The following is a 23,498-nucleotide window of genomic DNA, read 5'->3' on the forward strand; positions in this document are numbered from 1 at the left end:
AATCAACTATATAATTGACTATAATCTTGAAGATAAAAATAAAACATAGTATATAATCTTTAAAGCTCTCCGATATGAGAATTTTTGAAAAAGGGTGTAAATACAACATATCACCAATTCTGGGTGTTTTTTGCTCCTGTTACAATTTTTAGTCACTGTTGGTTTATTTTTTAATTCAAAATAAAGTCCTTCTTCTCTATGGAAGCAGCATTACCATGGCTGGAAGTAGAGAGAACTCAGAAACACTTTTATGCAGTATAACAAAGTTATATAATGCCAGAAATAGCAAGAAATAAAGAAAGGGGATGAAAGAAAAAGCTGAATTTCTTTGATTATTTAACTTACGCACGCACATGGAAAGCCTGGAATCAACAGGCACAACATTTTCCCAAATGTCCTCAAGTGTTACCAGTAATGGAAACAAAACATACTCAACTTTCTTAGATATTTTATTACGTACATCCATACTTGCCTCTTATCTGCTCTGTGTAAACACAGTCTGCAGTGCTGTTGAAAATTCCCTGAATTTTTGTCACACGGCTGTTGGTCACTGCTGAGTCATTCATAGCTTCTGAGCTGCACCATAAACCACAACAGTTTGAATTTTTTTTTTTTTTTTTTTTACTGAACTTGGTTGAAGGAAATTATTAATTTTTTGGTAAATCTTTGAATGAGACAGCATAACCACCCATCACACTGGGGAGTTGAAAATCCAACAATTTGTTCTGTTTTTAATGTGTCAGACTCTGATAAATGGTGCAATTGTTTTTTTCTTAAATGTCTCTGAAACTTTCCAGCTGGTTTTTAGGTTCAGGGGGTTAAGTGGGTGTGACATATTTTAAAATGAGGGAACCTTAAAATGAAACGCAGCTGCAGAATACAAGTAAGTAAAAGTATGTGGGGAAGCATCTTCATAAACATTTTACCTCATAGTATATTTATTATCATCCAGTATCTAGTGTCATTACCTAAAGAGATTTTATTTTTACAGCTATGATGAATCAACATCATGTATTCTAATACTAAACTCACTATCGGCACATCAGTGTCAGCTCATACAAATAACCTCAGAAGTTTACAATGCAGGGGCCTTTTCTAAATAATTTTAGCCAACATACACAACCGTTCAAAAGTTTGTTGTCACCCAGCCAATTTCATGTTTTCCATGAAAACTCACACTTCTATTCATGTGCTAACATAATTGCACAAAGGTTTTCTAATCATCAGTTAGCCGTTCAATATGATTAGCTACCACAATATAGCATTAGAACACAGGAGTGATGGTTGCTGGAAATGTTCCTCTGTACCCCTATGGAGATATTCCATTAGAAATCAACCGTTTCCAGCTAGAATAGTCATTTATCACTTTAACAATGTCTACACTGTATTTCTGATTAATTTAATGTTATTGTCACTGAAAAAACTGCTTTTCTTTCTAAAATAGGGACATTTCTAAGTGACCCCAAACTTTTGAATGGTAGTGTATATGATAATACTGTTTTCATTGTGTTGTTTTTTGTCGTTGAAGTAACATTTCTCTTCTGTTTTCAGATCTGTGTGAGCAGTGAGGGCGAACGAAGCGGCTTCATCAGAGTGGCGAGTGGAAAGAAGAGAGGCTTCGTGCCCTGCGACGTTCTGGAAATCATATGAGACCTGTGCTCAGAGAAAAATGAAGACAGAGAGCGAGGCGGGGGAGGCAGAATCAGCCACCTGGAGGTCAAAGGAGGAGGAATCGACTACATATGAGGCAGGTGACCTCTTCAGAAACTGGAGTTTGAACTTGTACAAGTGGTGCTGGTTTTACCACCGAAGACTCCACTTTTGTTGCGGGTCTCCCTGTTCGTACAGAGAGAGAGATGACAAACTGATTATTGTTTGCAAGGAGACAGGAGATCACTGTGTGACTGGATTTAATTTAATTTATAGAGCCTGTATGTGTTTTTTAAAATTTTCCCCTTAGTTTTACTCAGCAACAAGCCGTTTATTTTTGAAAGTGGGGCTGCTAAGTGACTGCTTAAGCCTGAAATAACTGCTTGCTAGGATGTTTATTTTTCAAGGCTGCACTACATAAATGGAATTCTTCCTTTAAATAGTGTAGTTTATCATGCTTTATATTATATTTCAAGGAAAAGTTAAAGCTAATGCAAAGTAGTCAAAATGAGTCTCTTATTTTGGAGTGCAAAATCCCTAAAATCAGACAGTGATGGAAAATTGATTCAAATAGCAGCATATAGAATAAAACAAAAAGAACAGTCAAGCCTCTAATTTCCCCTGAACATCTAATCTATTAAAAAACTTCATGTATAATCTCGAGTGTACAATTGGACTCCCATGACAGACTGAAAAAAGGTTTCCATATGTTCCACCTGAAACTGGTGAGAAACAGCAAAGCACATCAAGAGCAAGAAAGAGACATGAGGGAGAATTTTCAGAGGAGTAAGACACAATCAAAGGCTTTTTAAAATCCTCATTGGCCTCCAAATACATCCTCACACTCCCCAGGTTCACTGTCTTTTACTTAATGACGACGATAATATACAGCAGTTTGATATCAACACTAAAGTCAGAGCTACATGCATAGAAATTCTCAAGGCTTGTCTTAAAAAGGTTATTTTTTTCATTAATGAATACATTAATTGCTTTAATTTTACCTGTTTTGTATTATTGTTTCCTCAGAAATAGACGGTACAACTACAATATAATCGGAACAGAGGCAGTTTTTCTATGATGTAATGGTCACAGTTGGTTTGATCTTCTGGGAACGACCTGTGAACATGATTCATTTCTCGTTGTTCACTTTACACCCAGTCACTCGTGTGGTTTACCTCTTTCTCAGCAGAGGAAGCTCTAAATGGGACTTCTCATTCAAATTCGAGTGAAATGCATTTACGGCAAGGTGTTGCATCGTAGTAGATATAGTATATCTGTCAAAGGTTGCTCTTCACTGAAACTTGGCTTCATTGAATGTCAAAGAATGCTTTATTGTACATAATGTATGTACAAGATTAAAATTCCTTCTTTATTACAATAATCTAAAATGTGTTCTGCTGATTTTTTGTGGTGTTTCACATTTTTTATGCATTTCTCATCCAGATGAAAAGCTACATTGTGTTAAAACTTATGCTTAACAGTTCTGTCAGAGTTTGGTTCATGTCATGCCCATGAATTTGCTACCAATAATAAGATTGTGCTTCATCTAAGCGAGCCCCTGAAAGTAATGCATCTTCTAATTATGACACTGTGGCGTGATTTAGCTGACAGTGAAAACAACAGGGTTGTAATTCATGTTATTCAGGGTGTAAAAAAAACAAATCCATTTTCACAGTAAGTTAAGTTTCTGATATAATGCAAAGAGAAGTTTTGTATATTAAAACGACTTTGTCTCAAATTTCACATCACATCCAAACTCAAGATGTATTAGTTTTAGAAATTCTACATTTTATGGAAGGTCTAAACAAATGTGACAAATCAGGCAGAACATCCTATGCAGCAAGTTCTGGGCTGGAACCTGCAGGTGGGGCATTTCTGTGTGGAGTTTGCATGTACGCTGAGTGTCCTGGCTTCATCCCACAGGCCAAAGACATTCATGATAGGTTCATTACTGATAATGAATTGACTGTTGTGAATGTAAGCATTGGCGGTGGTCTGTCTTTCTGTGTTACCTTGCCTTCTTGCCTACCTTGCTGCAAACCCCCTGCGGGATAAAGCAGCTACAGCTAATGGATGGATGGGGGTAGTACATCCTGCAAAAGTTTTATGTTTCAGACAGTGACCCCTTCCTAATATTTGCAAAAAGTTTATGTCTCTATAGAAAACATTTCTTTCAATACGGAAATCCTGATTGCAGGTACAGTACTTATTGGAGCCCATCCTGATGGAAGAAAGACTGTAAAAGGAGCGTTGCATGTTTTCAAAGTCTACAAAAATGAAGTCACAAGCAATGTTCCCTCTAATTTTTCATGAGTCTGAGCAAACACACAAACTCCCTGAGCGTCCCTTGGACCACTGTGAGCAACATCAGACGTGTGCACTGTGGTCACACCAGCATCACATCCATTCAAGTTACATGGTTCATTAAAAGAATCAAATTACAGCATTTACATTTCTGTTAAAACACTTTGTCCACAGGAGCCAGTTGAAGGCTGCAGTGATTTTAGTGACACTACAATGTATAAGAGTGAAGTTATTGAATATTTGTCTCTCTTTACTGTTGCAGCGGTTTTGCAAATTGCAGACGGACCCTGTTCACTCCATAGACACCAATGTTATTCCTGTAGCTTGAAAGACAGCTACTTTTGATAAAACTGGGCTTGTAGCACATTGTCTGCCTTGCAACAATGAGAAAGAGGCACCGTTTATGTTTTGACAACCTATATCAAACGAGTTATTGATGCTGGAAGCCCGAATCTGTGAATATCTTTCCAACTTTACTGAACTTGGGGCCACTACCACCTAAGGAGTGATATATTTAATTTTGAAAAAAGCATTTAGCCATACTTAAAGCTTTAAGTGCTTTATTAACACGGACCTAAAAATTTTGTATTGTTTTATTATCACAGGTTCTGTCTGAAAAGAGGTGGCATCATTTTAAACAGTGAAATCAAACTAACAAAATGTAATGACCAACCAGTGAGCAATACTGGATTCTGCAAAAACATAAACAACTTTTTAAAAAAAAAATCTAAATCTTATCTTAACACAGTTAATGTATTAACTTATTTTTGTGTGTATGCATGTATTTATTGATTTATTTAGTACTGTTAACATAGAGTTCTGAGTGAATTTTTCTTAAGATAGGCAAAGGCCATTTATTGATTACATATAGGCTGTTAAATATTTATTAAAAACTAAAAAGCATTTAAAAAAAAAAAAAACAACTTAGGCATTTATTGAGTCACTAAAATACTGTAGAGTACAGACCACATCAGCATGATTATAAGCATCCTCTGGTAAATTAACAACCAGATACTGATGTCTCTCACCATATGGACTTCAGGAGATGACTGGGGGATGATAAACTGTGACCTACTGGTTGGGTTCTCTCTGTTCTCATGTTTCTTACATGTTTGTCCCCTGACAGCCGGGTCCTAATGTTTTTTGAGCAACACACCATACTATGACGTTTTTACAATGATGGTTCTACTATGGAACCAGTTTGACATGTTCAGGCATTCTTTGTGTGAAAACTCAGAGATTTCAGGTATCAGAAGGTGGTTTTCAACTTTAAACTAAATTTCCTTCACTAACCCAGCCCTCTGGCCTTCCAGTAAGCTGTGTTCCTATTGGCTGTCCAGGTGGCTGCTTGGTGTTATCAGGAACACCTGAGCAGGTCAGTGTTATCAGGAACACCTGAGCAGCTCAGTGTCTTCCTGCTTTATTTAGCTGCAGACAAACATTTCCTCTACTTCTCTTCACCACAGAACCGGGTTTGTTGCTTTAGTCTGTTCTTTAGGCGTTGGCTTGCAGCTTCCAGCAGTAAAATCATCTTTAATGTGTTTCTTGGTGTGTTTTAGGGCTTTGTACTGGATAGTTGTCTTGGTAAATGAGGTTCTTTAGCCACAGTTAGCACATGGTGTTAATGTGTGTAGTGATTAGTGGATTTGGTGCAGCTGAGTTGTGTCTTTATCTTGGCTGTAGTGAGTCTTTAGAGGTTTTTGGTCAGATACATTCTGTATTCTTGTTTGAGAACCAACGTTGGTTGTCCAGAAGGTAAGAGTTCCTGTCCTGATTCTCTGTTCTCAGAGGTTCTCTGGTAGACTGCAGGAGACTTTAGTGTTTGGGTTGTGCTAGTTTGGTTTTTGTATGGTTTCATTTGGACGACTATCTTGAGGCCCCTCCATGTGGTTTAGTGAGGTTTTCTGCAACAGTTCTACAAAGCAACCTGCAGCAGAAGAGACTTTGAGAGTTTTTAGGAAGTTCGGGAGACCAGACTTTAGAGCAGCAGAAACATTTGTCAGCAGTTTGAGCAGGAGAAGGTGAGCTTCAGAGTAGAAATGAGATGGAAACCTTCTTGACCCGTGTGGTGAGGTCCTGTACCAAGAGTTTGAGCAGGTTGTGAAGAGTCTGTAGTTCTTTGGTCTGAAAGCACAAGAAGAGTCGACTCATTAAAGGAGAAAACAGGAGATATTGTTGGTTCTTCTGTCGCTCTGCAGTTTCCTTAGACTGAATCTCAAGTTTATATTTTAAATGATTTCCCATGTGAGCCCAAGAAGACTTCAATAAACTCCCTCCATCCCCTGAACACGTTTTATTATGATGTTAAATCTTTTTTAAAAAAATGTTTTTGAGTTTTAATCATAGTTTTAGCATAGTTTTTTTTCTCTTTGCTTGTTTAGTTTTGTCATCTGTGTAAAAGGTGCTAAACAAATAAAGTTGAATTGATAAACTGAATAATTGACTAACTCATGATTGTGACAACAGAAGTATTTTCACTGTGATTTAAGGGTTTATTTCATTTTTAAGGTTGGGGTTAAAATCTTGACAGAAAAAGAAGATTAAAGAAATAAACTACATAACAAAAATAAATTAAATGAAAAAATTTAATACAATAAAACTTTTAAAAAGTTTTATTATTAAAAAGATTTAAGAAACTTACGATGAAATTTTCTAATTAAACATTTAATTTTTTAATTGTTAGTTAAACATTAAATACAATTAAATTATATTAACCAGACAAAATACTGAATTAGATCATTCAACAAGATACAATACATGTCATTATGAAATTAAACAAAATTTTTAAAATACAAATATTAAAAATTACAGATAAAATATTTTCCATAATTAAACATTAAAAAAATACAATTAAACAAGAAGAATATTAAACATTTTAAAAAATGCAAAACATTTAATTAGATTATTAAACCTTTAAAAAGACAAAACATTTAATTAAAAAATTAAATGTTTAATTAGAAAATTACATCTTAAAGACAATAAAACTTCAAATAGGAATTAAACAGAAAATACAATGAAGCATTTAAAAAGAAAATTAAACATTAAAAGGTGGTAAAACATTTAAAAGAAAAACCTTAAAGATTTAATCGAAGCATTAAATATTGGGAAAGAAAAAGAAACTCAAACAAGCCGATAAAACATTTGAAAAAGCAATTAAACATTAAAAAGACAAAACATTTGGAAATCAAATCAGACATTAGAAAAGAATAAAAGGTGAGAAAAGAGCAAAACTAAACGTTAAAGAAGAATCAAACTAAAGACAAAACATTTGAAAAGACACCAGTTAGACTTTAGAAGATCAAATTCAACAGAAGAGACAATAAAACGATCAAAAAGAGCAAAAACAGATAAAGGTCTTTCTAGGCTGAAACGAAAACATCAAGTTGTTTCTTCAAACATTTCCTCTTTCTATGTTCTTGGTTTGATTGTGGATAGATTTACTAAGAACTCATTTAAGAAAACTGCTTTCCAGATAAAGTCTACTAGTAGTTGAAGGCATTTATCAAACTAATGTTACCTTCTGATCTCCACAAACTTTACTGTTCAGTGAAGAGAATCAAAGTTTGTTGAGGATTTCTAAAAAACCTACAGGTGAAGGTCTGAGAAGAACTCAGACGGATGATCTAAATGTGAAATCAAGACTCATGGTCACAAGTTTTAAGGCTTCTGTTAACCAGAAAGTTCAAACTAACAGAGAAGTACTGAGAAACTTCTAAAATTTCAGTCCTCAGACTGTCTGAAGGTTCAAACTAACAGAGAACTACTCAAGAACTTCTAAGATTTCAGTCCTCAGACTGTCGAAAGGTTCAAACTAACAGAGAACTACTCAGGGACTTAGAAGATATCAGTCCTTGGACTGTCTGAAAGTTAAATCTAACAGAGAACTACTGTGGGACTTAGAAAATTTCAGCCCTCAGACTGTGTGAAAGCTCAGGTCCTGAGGACTCGGGAGGTGTGGAGGCTTTGGAAAGTCTTGGAACTGAAGGTTCAACCCACCAGCACAAAGGCTGAAGTCCAACCTCCTGAGAAAACGGTCAAGATGGGACTTGAGCGAAAAAAAAACTCGAAAAGGACAAAAAATAGATGATAAATGCGCAAAAAAAAGAAGAATTAGTATCTGAGCGAATAGCTCAGGGGATAAGAAGACAGACTACCAAGCAGAAGGTAGCTGGTTCAAGACCCGCCACCGGCAGTTTTCTTTGTTCGTCTTTGTCAGGATTTTGATGAAAATTTAAGAAGGGTCTGGTCTTGAACCAGCGACCTGCAGCTCCACAGGCAAATCCTTAACTCACTGAGCTACAGATCAGATAAAAAGAAATAATTTCGTCGTCCCTTTGGCATCGTCGTTCCTGAAGTGACCACATGGGTGGAGCCAAGGCGGAGTCTGGGTGGAGTCAGGGCGGAGAGTAGGCGGGGAGGTGGGTGGCGGCCTCCCCCCTCTACTCCCCCACCTCCCCCCACCGCCCACCACACCTTCCCCCGCCCGACGATTTCTTCGAGTCTCCACGAGTTCTTCGAGTCTCCATGGGTTTTCCCGAGTTTCTGGAGTTTCCACGAGGTCGGAGGCAGAACAAGTTGTCATGAAGAGATGTTGAAGTCGGCCAGGATGGACTGACTTTTTACAGCGACTAGAAGGAAGACGACTAGAAGAGCAGGTCTTTAACCACCATCCATAAAATCCATGGAGTCGGCTCCAGAGAAATGAAAGAAGGTCAACTTTTATCAACCTCCATCCAGATGTTCAACTTGATATCTTTACTTTGACATTTTTAGCACCACAAATCTTTAGTATCACACTCTATTATCATTTATTAGGACTTTAATGGAATCCACCAGCAGATTTACTTTTTGTTGACAAACTTTATTCTTGTCATCGTGGGACTGCAGTATTTAAAACTGTTCCTTCTATTTGACCTCATGTTTATTAGTTTTAGTGGAGAAAGTTATTTTAGTTGTCGATTAGTCTCTTAAAAACCAAATAATAAATTGGATTAGTCAAGAGGTTTAAATTTCTTACTTTGTCATATTTTAAATATGACAAAAAATATAAAAATAAAGTGTCTTGAGACAATTTGACCTGTATTTGGCGTTATATAAATAAAATTGAATTCAAATTGTATGTATCTTGTAATGTTGGAGTAATTCAGCCATATATGTTGGAAAATACATTTTCTTTGTCCATTAATCTGTTGATTGTTTTCTCCAGTAATTCATTTCTTGTTTTGCTTTATAAAATGTCAAACCCAAATATATTCAGTTTACTGCCATAAAAAACAAAAAGCTGCAGGAATCAGGCAGTTTTTCACTTTTTATCTTAGTTTAGTCAGAAAGATAGTTGATAATGTGTGAATTGTTGCAGCTTGTGAGCCGTAAAAGGTTTTAATCTTTGAGGCCGAGTGTCAGAAAACATTTATAAACCAACATCAACAAAACATTCAACAGAGATTTGAACATCATTAAAGGGAAATCCAAATTTTGCATGACAATGTCTAATTAAAGGACATTTATTTCCAACGTAAATGTGTGATATTCATCCTCTGGAGCTTTCTCTTCACATCGTCTTCCACCTGGACTGGTTTGGTCGGGAGCATGTGCAACAAACATTTGAAAAACTGCACTTTAACATCAATGAATGACACTGAAGTTTAATCTCTACATAAATGAGACTGAGTCTGGATGTGCTGCTCTGTCATTAACTCCTAAGTTTAGGGAAAGTTCAAACAAAAGAGGACAGTTCAGATAAGACTTGAGAATGAGCTTATTTTGAACAAACATCTCAGACTTTCTGAGCTTCAGCACCTCTAGCAAGATATTTTAACAACAAGCAACTCAAGAGATCCAGAAGTTGGAGAGAGTTAGCTTTAGCTGAGCCAAAGAACATGTGGGACGCTAACCGAGCAAACATTTCAGACTTTTCTCTGTGAATTCTGAGAAATAATTTCCTATTTAATGACAGAGCTACATATCTTCACTCAGTCTCATTAAAACAGACTCTAATTCAGTGTCATCCATCCATATGAAAGTGCAGTTACCCAAAATGTTTGTTGCATGAGCTCCAACAAAACCTGTCCAGGTAGAAGGCCACTTTGACAAACAGGAAGTGGACGATTCCAAGCAGATTTATAGAAGGGGGAACCGGACTGTACTAAGTGTGGTCGAGTATAGAGGGGTGTTTTGTGGGTTTTTAAGGCTGATAATGATTATTAGGGAGACATTTGGAGTAGATATTCATTTGCAGTAAATGAAAGTATTTAAAATCTTGGAGTTAAACTTAGAAGAACACAAACTCTAACAGAAAACTTTGTTGATACGTTTTTGTTTTGTTTTCAGATGTTAAGTTAAAAGAGTTTTATTCGAGACGTATAACCAATCAAATCACTCCAGAAGACAGAGCCACCACAGGTAGATAAAGGTTCAGAGCCAAAGTAGCGCCATTTATAAATGTATTTATTACCGTAAATCAGTAAAAAATAAAATACTGATAATCAGTAAATCAGTCAGCCCACAATTACTACAATTCTACAATGTATGTCTCTTTGCCTTGACTTGTTATTTGTACAATATACGATGTATATGATGGCGTTTTTTCATACCAAAGGCTATACTATGATGTTTTCTAAGAGACATACGATGCTACTCTGTTCTGGCCCTGGGCCTGCACTACTCCTCTGTTGTTTTCTGGATTGTATTCAGCTGCAAGCCTTCGTCCACCCGGCCTCCGTTGACTCGTCCCGCCTGCCGTCTCTGGAGCTGAAGCTGGATTGGAACAGACCAAAGTACAGTCCAATCATGATGCCAGCTGCCTCTCAAAAGGCTCCTTCATCTGGCAGGTGGCGCCACTTCTTCTGAGGAGAAGCTGAGCTGGCCCGGCAGAACTTTGGAGATGTGTTCCAGTGGTTGGTGGATGTGTAGGGAGATAGAGAGGGACCTTTGAATTGTTCAGAAAGGAAAACAGGGAATCCATTGGTAGTTTTAGTTTAGGGTGCTACAGCAGTGTGTTTTTGGGTTTTAAGAGGTGAACAGGAGGAGTTTTTTTTCATATTGATTATCTTTTACTTTGTTCCTGGTTGGAATGCCCATCAATGTCAACATGAAGTTCACTTTAAGTTCTGTTGAATTATTTTTATTTTACTAACACCCATTTGTTTTTAACCCCCTCACATGTTGTGTTGTTGTAAACTTACTCTTTCAAATAAATTCTCGTCTAACCCTCTGGAAACCAGCGTTTGGACTGTTTTTGTGTTGCTCCTCACCTACTGACAGCTGTGGACTAAAGGCTATACTGTGACGTTTTTAGAGCGACATGCTATACTATGTTTGTTGGGCGACACGCTATACTATAGGCTTTTTTAATTGACATATTACTGTGACGTTTTTTTGTTTTAGTTTTTTTGTTTTTTTAGCAACATATAAGAATTCGAACAGTTTTAAAAGTTACTATACTTTTACTTGTGCAATGAAATTATTATTCTATGGCATTTTTTAGATGACATATTATACTCTGATGTTTTCTTGAATTACATACTATTTTGACAATATACAGCACTATGACATTTTTGGAACCACATATCATACATGACAATTTTAGGCAACATCCTATCATTTTGCGCTGTTTGAACCACATAATAATTTATGTTTTGTTTTTTATTCTTGCCAACATGCTGTACTATGAACTACAGGCCATACTATGTTATTCTTGAGTAAAGAATACTATACTTTGACATTTTCTGAACTACATCCTATACTATGGCGTTATACACAGAGTGCTCTGGTTACATGTTGATTTATAATCTAGATTTTTTTTCTGTTTTGTTTTTTGACAGGATTACCACAGACCTGACCGTGAACACGGTCAACACCCACCTCAGGGAGACGCTGCCTAAGATCTCAAGGCTGCTTGGTCGTGGTCTTTCTGGCACGTACTCTTCCAAGATGAGCCGGGAAGTTTAACATTGATGGAATGACACCAGGTCTAAGCCGACAAACTTCCAATTCCTCCTCAACCCATAGTCTCTGGGAAACCTACATGGAGTAAGAAAAGTAGACAGAGAAGTAATTAAGTCTGTACACAACATATTAAAAAGAAATCATGCTAATAAATTAAGTACAAAGAACCGAATTCGCCAATATACTGGAGACCAGAGCTATTTAATTTGATAAGTATAACCTTGTTTAGTGACATTTCAATTATTTGAGAGCAGTCCTAAAGAACTGCCTGTAATCCCAATCATAAAATGGGTTTGGAGGAAGAACATAGATGGTAATCTGGATATACATGAGTTAGACTTTATAACTACTATTGGTAGTACTGGTGGTAGTAATAGCAATGTGACTACTACTAGTAGTAGTGGTAGTACACTAACTACTGCTGCTGATACTGGCACTGCTACTACAACTTGTAATACTATTACAAATGCTGATACTACTTCTACGACTCTAACAGCTGTTTATACTACTACTGCTGCTTGTACTTTTAGTATTACTACTACTGCTTGTACAACTATACTACAGCTACTATTAATCGTCTGGTATTTGCTTGTCAAGCTGCTAGCTCGCCTTAGCGTTTTGCTAGTGGCTAACTAGTTAGCTCTCATAGACTGGAAGCTCTCAACAAGATTTCATAATGAAAAAAGAGCCAAAAACTATTCTTATGTATGAAAAGTCATTCCAAGTTTCCTTGTCTCAATCGTACGACGTAGTGTGTAATTGTATGCAGCACAGTGAGCCGACATACTTGTTGTTTCCGTTTTCACGCCGTCTATAGTACGTCAACGGAATGCACTGAAACTTTGCCCCCACTAGCTTAGCCTCGCCATAGCACGCAGCTCAAAGGGGCGTGTCCTACCTACTCATTCATATCTATGAGAACAACGGTGGCTACACATAAGGACGTCTGAAGTTGATTAGCTGCGTAAATACCATTATATACAGTCTATGGTAGGGCTATTCAATTAAAAATTGACTTCGGCCGGATTTTCAGACTAAGAACATGAGCTGGGCCGGACGTTTTTAGCAGACAGTGAGCAAAGTTAACCATTTAAAATAAACACAAACAGATAAGATAACAAACACACTGGATGTTTATTAACATATTGCCACATCCAAAAGGACATAAACACAATAGAAGAGCAGTACTTAAACTAAACCTGTGCTGAAATACTGCTTTTTTAAATTTTACATTTCAAACACACAACTTCAACACATTTTGACAGGTAAATATAAGCACAGGTTAAGGCACATATGAACATAAAAACTAAGTGCCGATTAGAAACACCATCTTTTGTTTTGGTCACATCTCAAAGTGCATTAAAAAGTAACTTGCTAAACAGTAACTTTTCAGAACTTGAGACATTTTTCTTCTTTTGAAATAACAAAAAACAGAGTTTGTCCCTGTCCATATTTGGTCTCATCTGAGACAGTCACAGCTTCAGTGCATATAATCAAAAAAATAAACAGTAGGCACAGTGATAGTTACTATTCCTTTGAAATGAAATAAAGCTGACATCAAAGTGCATAATAAAGTGCAACTAAGTGAAATAACTGTCAAAACAAAATGTCTTTCTTAAATATTAAACTTATAAGTGAACAGAAAATAGTCACATAAATACATAAAACTACCTTTAGTGTCTGCTACAGCACGCTGCTTTGTTGCACTTACCATGTCTCGAAGACATCTGTGGCGAGAATGTTTGACGTGTCAGACCTGTTTGATAGCAGATGTCACACTCGTCTTAAGTTTATCGTCCGTTAAAACTTCATCCACGACAGCCAACATGCAGTCCTTCACAGTTTCTGAGTCTGTGAACGGCCTCTTTTTCGTGGCCCTTTCCTGAGCTGTGCAGGTCCGCTTCATTGTAGTACAGCTCCGGTTGTAAGATGCAGTCAAACTCTGAATTATAGCCGCTCTCTCATGACATCCCTCGGGGAAGTTTGTCCGAAACGCGGCATGTTTTTTCAATGTGGTGTCTTCGGACATTCTAATCTTTCAGCGCTGCAAAGCACTCGTTGCAGAGTAAACGCATTGGTTTGGCGTTCGGACTTGGTGGTAAATAAATAAATACTTGTCAGTCCACGCAGGATTAAACCGACGGTTTTCCTCGCCGATCTGTCGTTTCAGGATAGAAAAAGACATGCTGCTATTTTCGCCTGTATAGAACTGCTAATGTTAACTTTTCAAACGCGTCTCCTCAACACAATGCATTGTGGGTTAGTTGTTAGGTTACGGTAAGTGTTGCATTCAATGTTTGCAATAATGTTGGAATTTTTGTAAGAACTTGTCAGTGTTACTGAAAGATGTTTTTCTGTTTTTCTCGGACCCAAGTCCCAATCACTCGGCAGTTGCTTTAGGGCCACTCGAGGGTTGCTTTCGGGCCGCATGTGGCCCGCGGGCCGCTAATTGAATAGGGCTGGTCTATGGTAAATACGTATGTGAATCGCATCATTGGCTGCAGCAGCCAGTCACCGGTCACTCACTGACTCACATTGAAAAATGGCACAGAATGAATTGTTACGTGCTTATTTTATTTACAATTTAGGTTGGATTTTTTTTTTTTTTTTGTGCGCAGCGCAGATTTTCTGTGCGCGGAGATCGTGTCAGCAGTGCGCAATTGCGCACGCGCGCAGTTTAGAGGGAACAGTGGAAGACATGAAACATCTTTTGTGAATGCTGTGTGGAATTCATTTATATTAGAATTTATAACATTATCAGATATATTTTTTAAAGAGGTAAAGAAATGAATGTAGCAGAACTAGAAAAATGATTATTTTTCTTCCCGCTTGGGAACACCCAGCCCCTACATTACCCACAATGCAGCTCAACCACTAACAGCTCCGTCAGAGATGAGGAGCGGTATGACAGCGTTCTGCTTTATGTCACATATCTTTTTCATAGTCCTAGGAGTCTTCATCTCCACCTGTCACTGACTCAAATGATATCAGTTAAACCACTGATCAGATTAATACAGCCCTGTGGTGCCACAATGGCCTCTGAGAAGCTTGTTAATGCCTCCAAGTTGGCTAGATGTGTTTATGGGTCGTCAGTCTTTCTGCTTATACATATTTACGTTCGTCCATCCGTCTCATCTCATTGTAAACACAATATCTCTGGAAAGCCTTCAGGGAATTTCTTCTAATATGAAACAAATGTTCATCTGGATTCAACTATTAATTCATTACAATTTAGTGGTCAAAGGTCACTGTGAACCACTTTGGCTCAAGAATTTACACACTAATTATGACAATTTCTGGTTGGATAAAATGATGAAGGAAGAACATTTTATATCCAATGACTTGGTGGAGGAAGATAGCCATGAGGTGGTAACTAGTTTTATGTGCATCCATAAACAGAAGATAATGTGCAAAATCAGTGGATTTAAAGATTCCTTTAAAATGTCAATTACATTTTTAATCCTCTGCTGTTTCAAAGTAACATCAGTCAAAAATGACAATACTAAAAAGTAATACATAACAAAATGAAGCTCTTTTTTAGATGTAATTCTCTGTCTTATCAAGCTCTAAAACTGTTGAAGTTTGGTCTTGGGTATGTGTCATGTGTAAACTGTCTGTTTTTTTACTGTGTAGTTTTACATGTTATTGTCTCTCAAGTTTGTGCATCTTCCATGACAACTGAGCAAACTTCCTGTTAAAGTCTCAGGTGAACCTTGAGATGAAGATCTCAGCTATATTGCAGTAATTGCTTTGAAGTAACACTAATTTGGGAAGCGTCACTGTAAGCATGAAAATACAAGCTGACTTACACAGCAATGTATGAATGTTAAATTAGCATTAGCATTATTAAGAATTTTGCTCGCTTGCCCTCAGACTCCAGACCGACAACCTGTAAAATGTTGTTTCCAGGACATTCTCTGCTGAACAAGGTCACTTCCTCATCCATCACTCTCTCAGTTTCAGGAAGTCTTCCTGATTCACTCCTATCTGATCTTCCTCAACCTGCACATTCTGTACTTTGCTGATTTGCTGCAGATTCAGAGGCTTCAGCGGCTCCATTAAGCTGCTGCTCACGTGGTTATATTGTTGCTGGTGGCGCAGCTTAACTATAGACAATCAAAGACTGCTATTTCAGTGTCTACCCATTTTCCTGTTCTGTGTCTGTGTAATAACTCTCACCAGGCCTCACATATTTGACTCTAGTACACCCTGTTGGTTCTTTGGAGGAACAGCAATATGCTACCTACTGACAAGATGGTTTTGCAAAGGTCCTGTGCAACAACCACTTAACCAGTGAGGAACAAATACAGCAAAGCATAAACACAAATTAGAAAAGGAGTGAAAAACAAGCATGAGAGAGCGGAGATACTTGTGACGTTAGAGATGACAGTTTCACACACACTTTCACTCTTGCCTGCATGAGCTGAAGATCACTACTGCAGATCTTTTAAATTGTACAGAACAAAAAAGGACCCTAGAGATTGCCTCAGTGGTTTTACATTCAAACTGTTTGAATGGAACAATTTCACCCAACTTCGAGTGGAATGTTTTCTGTAAAAATCCAACTTAAAGCTGCACAGGTTGATATTTTTCCATGAGCAATGAGTCCAGGGACTATGACCAGCGTGACAGATATTGCTTGCAAGTTCTTTTCACCTCTGTGGAATTGTTTTTTTTTAGCATCTTTGAGCTCCTTTTTTTGCTGTCCAGCCCACAACCTTACTGTTTACTCACCCCATTATCACAGCAGTGTTTTTGGCTACAGTTGTTTTCAGCAACAAAAGGCCATAAACTGACTAAACACGACCTCCTCAACAAGAAACTAAACACGATCATTGAGTAACTGATGAACATAGTGGATCATTTAGCAGCTAAAGAGTCTGATGATTTAGGCAGTTATAGAATAGTCTTTCTCTGTTTGGAGTTGTGTGAGTGCAGGTTCCCTATGCAGGTTTAGGGTATAAGCAGTAAAAAGGGACATGTAGACTATTCAGACAGGTGTTTCTATTTCCAAAGTGATACAAAGTAAACATGCACATATTTATAAAAGCAATAAATATGTTAAAAAAAAAACAAAAAAACAACCCAAAACATACTGTCTGCTGTTTTGAACATTTGACATTTATACACACATTTACTCTATTAAAGCTGCTGACAATTGCAACATGCACTCATAGTTTTTTTAAAATTATTTTGAGCATTGTGCATGTGAAGTGTATATACACAAGCTGTGAGAGTTTCAGTAGGTGTGAAGGAGGAAGCGGTCTTTGAGGCGTGTGGTCTGTTTTTTTCTTACAAGCTGAACCTGTGAAAACCAACGAAACTGCAGAAGCGGCAGTTAAGCATTCAAAGAATTTGGACGTCAAGCTCTACTTTTTTTTTGTCAAACTGCTAGAAATATCAAGAAATTCAATTTATCTGAATTGCAGCAACGCTCTGGTGCCGTGTGCCTTTTTTTTTTTTTTTTTTAGACTGATGTCATTTTCTTACTGACGTCAGAGTAGTTTACACTAATAAGATGGTCCACACTTTGTCAGGCGGTTTTACACATGAAGTCCTTCTTAAGCTGCAGTTAACAATGAGACTTATGCTTTGTCGGGGCGCTAGTGGAAATCCTTAATGCTGTTAACAGGCATGTATGGTGGCTTTTGTGCCAGTTTTCAGACTTGTAGTTTAGGCCTAGTTAGCACTGTTGCCTCACAGCTAGAAGGTTCGCATCCTGGCCGGGGATCTTTCTGTGTGGAATTTGCATGTTCTCCCTGTGCATGCGTAGGTTTTCCTCCCAAAGTCCAAAAACATGCTGAGGTTAACTGGTGATTCTAAATTGTCTGTAGGTGTGAATGTGAGTGTGCTTGTTTGTCTCTATGTGTAGCCCTGTGATAGACTGGCGACCTGTCCGGGGTGTCCAGCCCCCCTGCAACCCTAATGAGGATTAATTTGTGTATAAACAATGGATGGATGGATGGTTTCAGTCCTTCTTTGTCAATCAAACACAGTGGAAAAGCAGCTGAATTTTTTAATGAGTTCAGAACAGCACAACAGAGCATTATTTAATATTTTCAACTGGATCGTCATTTAAGCAAAAATTTAACTTAAAGGAAATACAAAAAATTTTAAAAAGAAAGAAAAAAATTTGGATAATAAATCATAAAATGACAACTATCTGAAAGCTGCACCAAAAAACATCACCAACCCTAAAACTAACAGACTATGGCATAACTGTGACAGTGAATAAAGTATACAACGTATGTAAAGCATATTCAACTTTGTTTGTAAAAATGACTAAAACACTCAAAATCTTCTTCAATAGGAAGAAAATGCATGATGTGATGAATTACAAATAAAACCAGCTAACTTCAGCGTCAGAAAACATCTAGCAGCACAGTTTCGTTATAATTTCGGTACACATCATATGCAGAGGACCCACAAAGGCACTGAAAGTAAAAGTGTTGCGGGGGCAAGAGAGCCACATTGTCATCATTTGTTCCTTCACCTCTGTCCCTTAGTTTAGTCAGAGTGAAAATAATGGCAAGAAAACCATCAGTCACAGAAAAGGATTAGATCACAGTTTAAAGTTCAAGTCACCTTTACTCAAAGAAAGCAAACTTCTCAGTTCCCCTGCAGTTTTAACTCGTCAACAGCTGTAAACAGTTGACTTATTGCTGATGTTAAGTGAGCCACACCAGCAAAAATGAAAACAGAAGCCGAGACCCCCAGAAAGTCAATTTCAGTTTCTAACAGTCAAGCATGAATCAGAAAACATTCTTGTGCCTCCAGTTTATAGTCCTACGCATAACTGTGCAGATATCAGGAAAAATATCAATGATTTGATAAGATATGGCATGTATAGTGGTGAAGCTGGTAGTTTGAAGGGAACTGGAGTAAGTTTCTGAGTAAACAACAAAAACTATGCTTCGGACACCTCCACTAACAAAGATATTAAGCAAACCGGTTAATACTATATTGTAATGAGAAGGAATAATACAGGCCATGTGCGTAATATCCTGAATATTACATATTTTCTATATAAGTTAACTGTAGTTTTAAAAATACTTCACACGGTGGGCTTTAAAGCATTCAAAGTGCGGTGGTTTGTTTTTGCAAGCATCAGTTGTGGTTAATGAAGCACAGATGCATGTGGTTGAAAAGCAAACTGTCATAAAGAAGACAAAAATGCCACAGAAGGGGAAGCCGAGAACAGCTAAGATGAAATGCTGACAGTGAAAATATTTAACCGATCCTTTCTGACAAGTGAGGTGCTTTTGTAAGCCCTGCTTTCTTTTTGGCAGCTGTTGAGTCGTGGAAGCCCCTGGAAGAGCAAACTGAGAAGGAGGAGGAGAATTTTCCATCCCAGTGATGGAGAGAAGACAACCGTGAAGAGGAGGCGAGAAACTGTGACACACAAGTCAAAACTTGAGAAACGCTCTTCTTTTAGATCTGTTGTGTCAACATGCGACTATTTAACTAACTTAAAATTAAAGTTGTCTGTCAGACATTTTCCTACGTTCCTGCACTGCCTGCGTGTCTGTTGTGTTCATAATAGAAAAAGAAGGCGGCAACGATTCCATTGAACATCTATAGTGTACACTACCAGTCAAAAGTTTGAACACATCTTCTAATTTAAAGTTTTTTCTTTATTTACATGATTATTTACATTGTAGATTCTCACTGAAGGCTTCAAAACTATGAATGAACACATATAGAATTATGTAGTAAACAAAAAAATGTGAAATAAGTCAAAAAATGTTTTATTATTTTAGATTCTTCAGAATAATCACTCTTTGCTTTGATTGCTGCTTTGCAAACACTTGGCCGCCTCTCAATACTGATGAATACTAAGAAATAAAATAGTTTATTGCTACACATCAGACTGACGCACTCACGTTTCAGCTGTTTGCTGATTTTGATTACTCAGTTCTGTGTTGCTTTTGTACATGCATTAAAGAACCTCTGAAGCTGTTTATTTTAGCATGCAGTGATGTAAATTATTGTGGACATATACTAGTGGAAAGCCTGACATGTGTTTGAGCCACTGACTGTAGGAGTTTCCTGTCTGGTCACACAGCTGGCAAAAGTTCTGAAGGTTTATGAGGGGAAATGAAGCTGAGTCAAAACTGTCGACAACCGCTGAGTGTCATTAAAACATAAGATGTGATGTTCAACATACTATTTTTAGAAATTGTTTAAAGTAAAAATTTAATCATGATTGGGAAATTATAAGATCATGTAAGAACGTGTACTTAAACACAGTAAAGCTCACCTGTGTTTAAAGTTAGTGTTTAACCCCTTAACCCGTTTTTTTATTCTTTTAAAATTTATACCTCAATATATATATATATATATATATATATATATAAAACAAGCCTCTATGTCCCTATCATCTGGTCAGAATGAGATCTGAAGAACCATAAACTGTAAATAAGAGAGCAAATAACAGCATTTTAACACTGAATCAGTGACACTGTGACACATGTAGAACCTGCTCTCTGACAAACTTGATGCAAATGAAAAGAGGCAGAAAATGTGACATCCATTTTAATAACAGTAGTGCTAATGTTAAACACACAACAGCCTCCGTGCATACTAACTTCCGCAACAAGTCCTCGAGCTGTGAAGACTGACAGTCCGCGCATTTACTTGAAAAGTCTTTTTTCTGTGTAAACAATGTCACAGTTCATGTCAAGCACATCTTGTGGACTGCGGTTCAGTCATCATCAGTCCAAACTTCACCCGCTGATAAAAGGCCCAAGCATGTAGCCGACAGAGGGCAAAACTAAGAACTGGATTTTTGATCAGCCTGGTAGCGCGGCTTTAGGAATTTCAGTTTGTTGTTCAGTTTGTAGATATTCAAAGAATTCATCTAGATTCTAGAATGAAATCTCGGCTGTTTGGTGCTCATATACGTTTTCCATTTAAATTCATTATGCTTTATTGGCGCGAATTATAAGTTCTGGATGATATAATTTTTAAAAAAGTGTGGTGAAAAAGGTAGCAAGAAAATATATGGCTTATTAAGTGAAATAAAGAAAACTGAATAAGATGATAGAAGAAACAAGGGAATAGCAAAGACAAAAGAAACTAAATATGTGTTGTGTGTGTGCCATATGTCTAATGAGCTACGTTGAGTTGATTGTCATGTTCAGTGGGGTTTTAATTATGTGCCTGTCAGCTTTTGACACAGACATACAAAAAAATGTAGTCACATTTTGTGGTAAACTGCTGGTCCCTCTCCTGACAGAATCTGCTTTTTGGGATTACCATGTCAAACTTTTTGAAGTATTTCTGTCTTGTGTAAATGTATTGTCACATTTCAAATCAAGAAAAGCACTCAGAGAGCGCAGTAATTCGCCAAGGCTACAAGGCTACTAGGTCGTTGAATCATTTCCGAGGGCTGAAATCTTGAAAAAAAATTGGTGGCAGAAATCATGGCACTATAGAATGTGGTCATTTAATATAGATGTACCCACAAACAAAATGACCTTGCGCTGAGCACAGGTGTATGTTATGCATGTACGTTATGTACAGATACCGAATCGCGTGACCTAAATATGTGGCGGGAATTGATGGGAGTCGGAAACACCCCCATAATTTAATCAATTGTTCCTTGTATCATTTCCGATGGTCCTGATAAGTCTGCAGTGGTCGATTTGTAGTATCAATCGTGATCGTCAGCAGGCAGCTAACGTAGTGTTCACTTGTTGTCATAGTTACAGTGACGCCGTGCCGCTATCTCGCAACGATACTGAAGTCTTTAACAAATCCGTAGATCCAGACTATAAGCCACATCACTGCCAAAATCATTTCTGACCTTCCTTGAAAATTTCATCCAAATCCGTTTTTGAGTGATGTTGCTAACAGACAGACAGACAGACAGACAGACAGACAGACAGACAGACAGACAGACAGACAGACAGACAGACAGACAAACCAACACTGATGGTCCGCTGAGGCTTTTTGTGTCAGAGTTTATCTGTGGTCGTAAAAAACATTGTTCCAGTTTATGTTCATAAATTTATGGCCAGATAGCAATAAAATTTGTTTTGAGTTTTGATTTGATTCCACAAAGGTTGCAGATAAGCATTTTTGTCAATGCAATGATTTATTTATACTCTAACATGCTAAACTAAGATGGGATTGGTATGTAGCAAAACTATTAGGGCCCGAGCACTGACATTGCGTGGGGTCCTATTGGAATGCAAGGAATTATTTTTCAACCAAAAGAATCACATTTTTAAGGGCCTAAACATGCTCAAAAATGCACATCAGAATTGGAGAAACATTTCTAATTTTATGGGACGTGAGCAAGTGTATAGCAAAATGGCTCAATAGCGCCCCTGCAACATTTATAGCATGTACTACAGGCAGGACATTTCACCTACAGCTACCAAATTTTGTCGTCATATGTAGCACGTCAGGGCACACAAAAAAGCCAGTGACACCCATATCCTAAACCCAACAGGAAGTTGGCCATTTTGTATTAACTGTGATCTTTTGTTATTTTTGCTCATTTTCAGGGGTTAAATCCTCATAAGGGGTAACGCCAAGACTTCAAATTTGGCCAGTATATACAACAGGCCTTAATGATGAAAATTTATCTTCTGCAAAAGCCAAAGGGCGTGGCCATGGCAGACCCCTGAACTTTGATGCTTCGCCATGAAAGAGTGCTGTCTAACTACCCTGTACCATGTTCCAATCTGCCTCAAACTTTACATGATTGTTCAGTGTCCTGCCCTGATCACATCCATATGCCAATATCCATTCACAGTCATAGCACCACCTTGTGGCAACAGGAAATGATATGTTTTACACTTTGATGTAGTGTTGATGATAATTCATGGGGAAAAATGTGAGTTTTCGTTAAAAGGTGTGTCTGTGGCTGTGCAGTGAATTTTGATGTCTCACCATGACAACTGAAGTGTTTATATCTTAGCTGCACATGATCCAGTCTGGCCCAAATGTCATACGCTGGACAAGAATCCTTGTCTGAAGACATCCACATTCCAAAAATGAGTCATAGTCACAGCTATCATTAACAGAAAGTTGTAGCCATTATATTTGCACATACAGTTTCAGGAAACTTTGTGATATAATCCTGGACATTGATTGGCTAGGTCTTCTTGTACCACATATCAACATTGTTGGGTGTGCGAGGGCCTGTTTAAGGCTGTTTGGAGCTTTAGTTTCCAACTGATCTTCAAGGTCAACATTTTTGAAACATTGACAACTGGCATCTACGTGAAAGATTAAAATGATCATGCACTGGGTGTAAAGGAGTGTTTTATCTCTGAGGATGAAAAATCTAAATACTTCAGCTTGTCACAGTTAAATTATTTTAGCTCCTTGTTTCAGCACATTTTCAAATCTAAATTAGCTTTAAACTGAAGTGAGTCTCCTGTGCATAAAAGCATCTATTCAATGGTCACCAAACACACCTGATTTTAGAAATGCTGAGTATACAGGTAAAGATGTTCATCTTTACAGGTAAAATTTACTTTTTGCTTCAGTTGTGAAAGCCACAACAGAAATTTAGGCTCAACTCACCATTTCCTTTCAGATCAGTGAGTAAGAGACCACAATGTAGCTAGTGAGGGGGTGGG

General features: G+C 37.5%; 2 protein-coding genes across 4 annotated transcripts in view; one reads left to right on the forward strand and one right to left on the reverse strand.

The window, feature by feature from the left end:
• The window catches only part of stac (SH3 and cysteine rich domain), a 37,527-nt gene extending 34,476 nt beyond the window's left edge, over positions 1-3,051 (forward strand). Inside the window, exon 12 of one of the 2 annotated variants that reach the window (XM_023284496.3) lies at positions 1,552-3,051. In XM_023284496.3, the coding sequence (XP_023140264.2) occupies positions 1,552-1,650 (99 nt within the window). In that variant the 3' untranslated portion in view covers positions 1,651-3,051. The remainder of the gene's footprint in view (positions 1-1,551) is intronic. The other variant, XM_023284498.3, reaches the window with a different exon arrangement.
• The window catches only part of tonsl (tonsoku-like, DNA repair protein), a 317,986-nt gene that overhangs the window by 273,393 nt on the left and 21,095 nt on the right, over positions 1-23,498 (reverse strand). Inside the window, exons 29-30 of one of the 2 annotated variants that reach the window (XR_008599989.1) lie at positions 11,818-11,976; positions 10,385-10,882 (exon numbers count right to left, since the gene is read on the reverse strand). The gene's annotated coding sequence lies outside the window, so the exon portion shown is untranslated. Of the gene's footprint in view, positions 1-10,384; positions 10,883-11,817; positions 11,977-23,498 lie in introns of those variants that run through there. The other variant, XR_008599990.1, reaches the window with a different exon arrangement.

Source organism: Amphiprion ocellaris, chromosome 20, assembly GCF_022539595.1.
Source record: "Amphiprion ocellaris isolate individual 3 ecotype Okinawa chromosome 20, ASM2253959v1, whole genome shotgun sequence".
Classification (NCBI taxonomy): Eukaryota; Metazoa; Chordata; class Actinopteri; family Pomacentridae; genus Amphiprion; species Amphiprion ocellaris.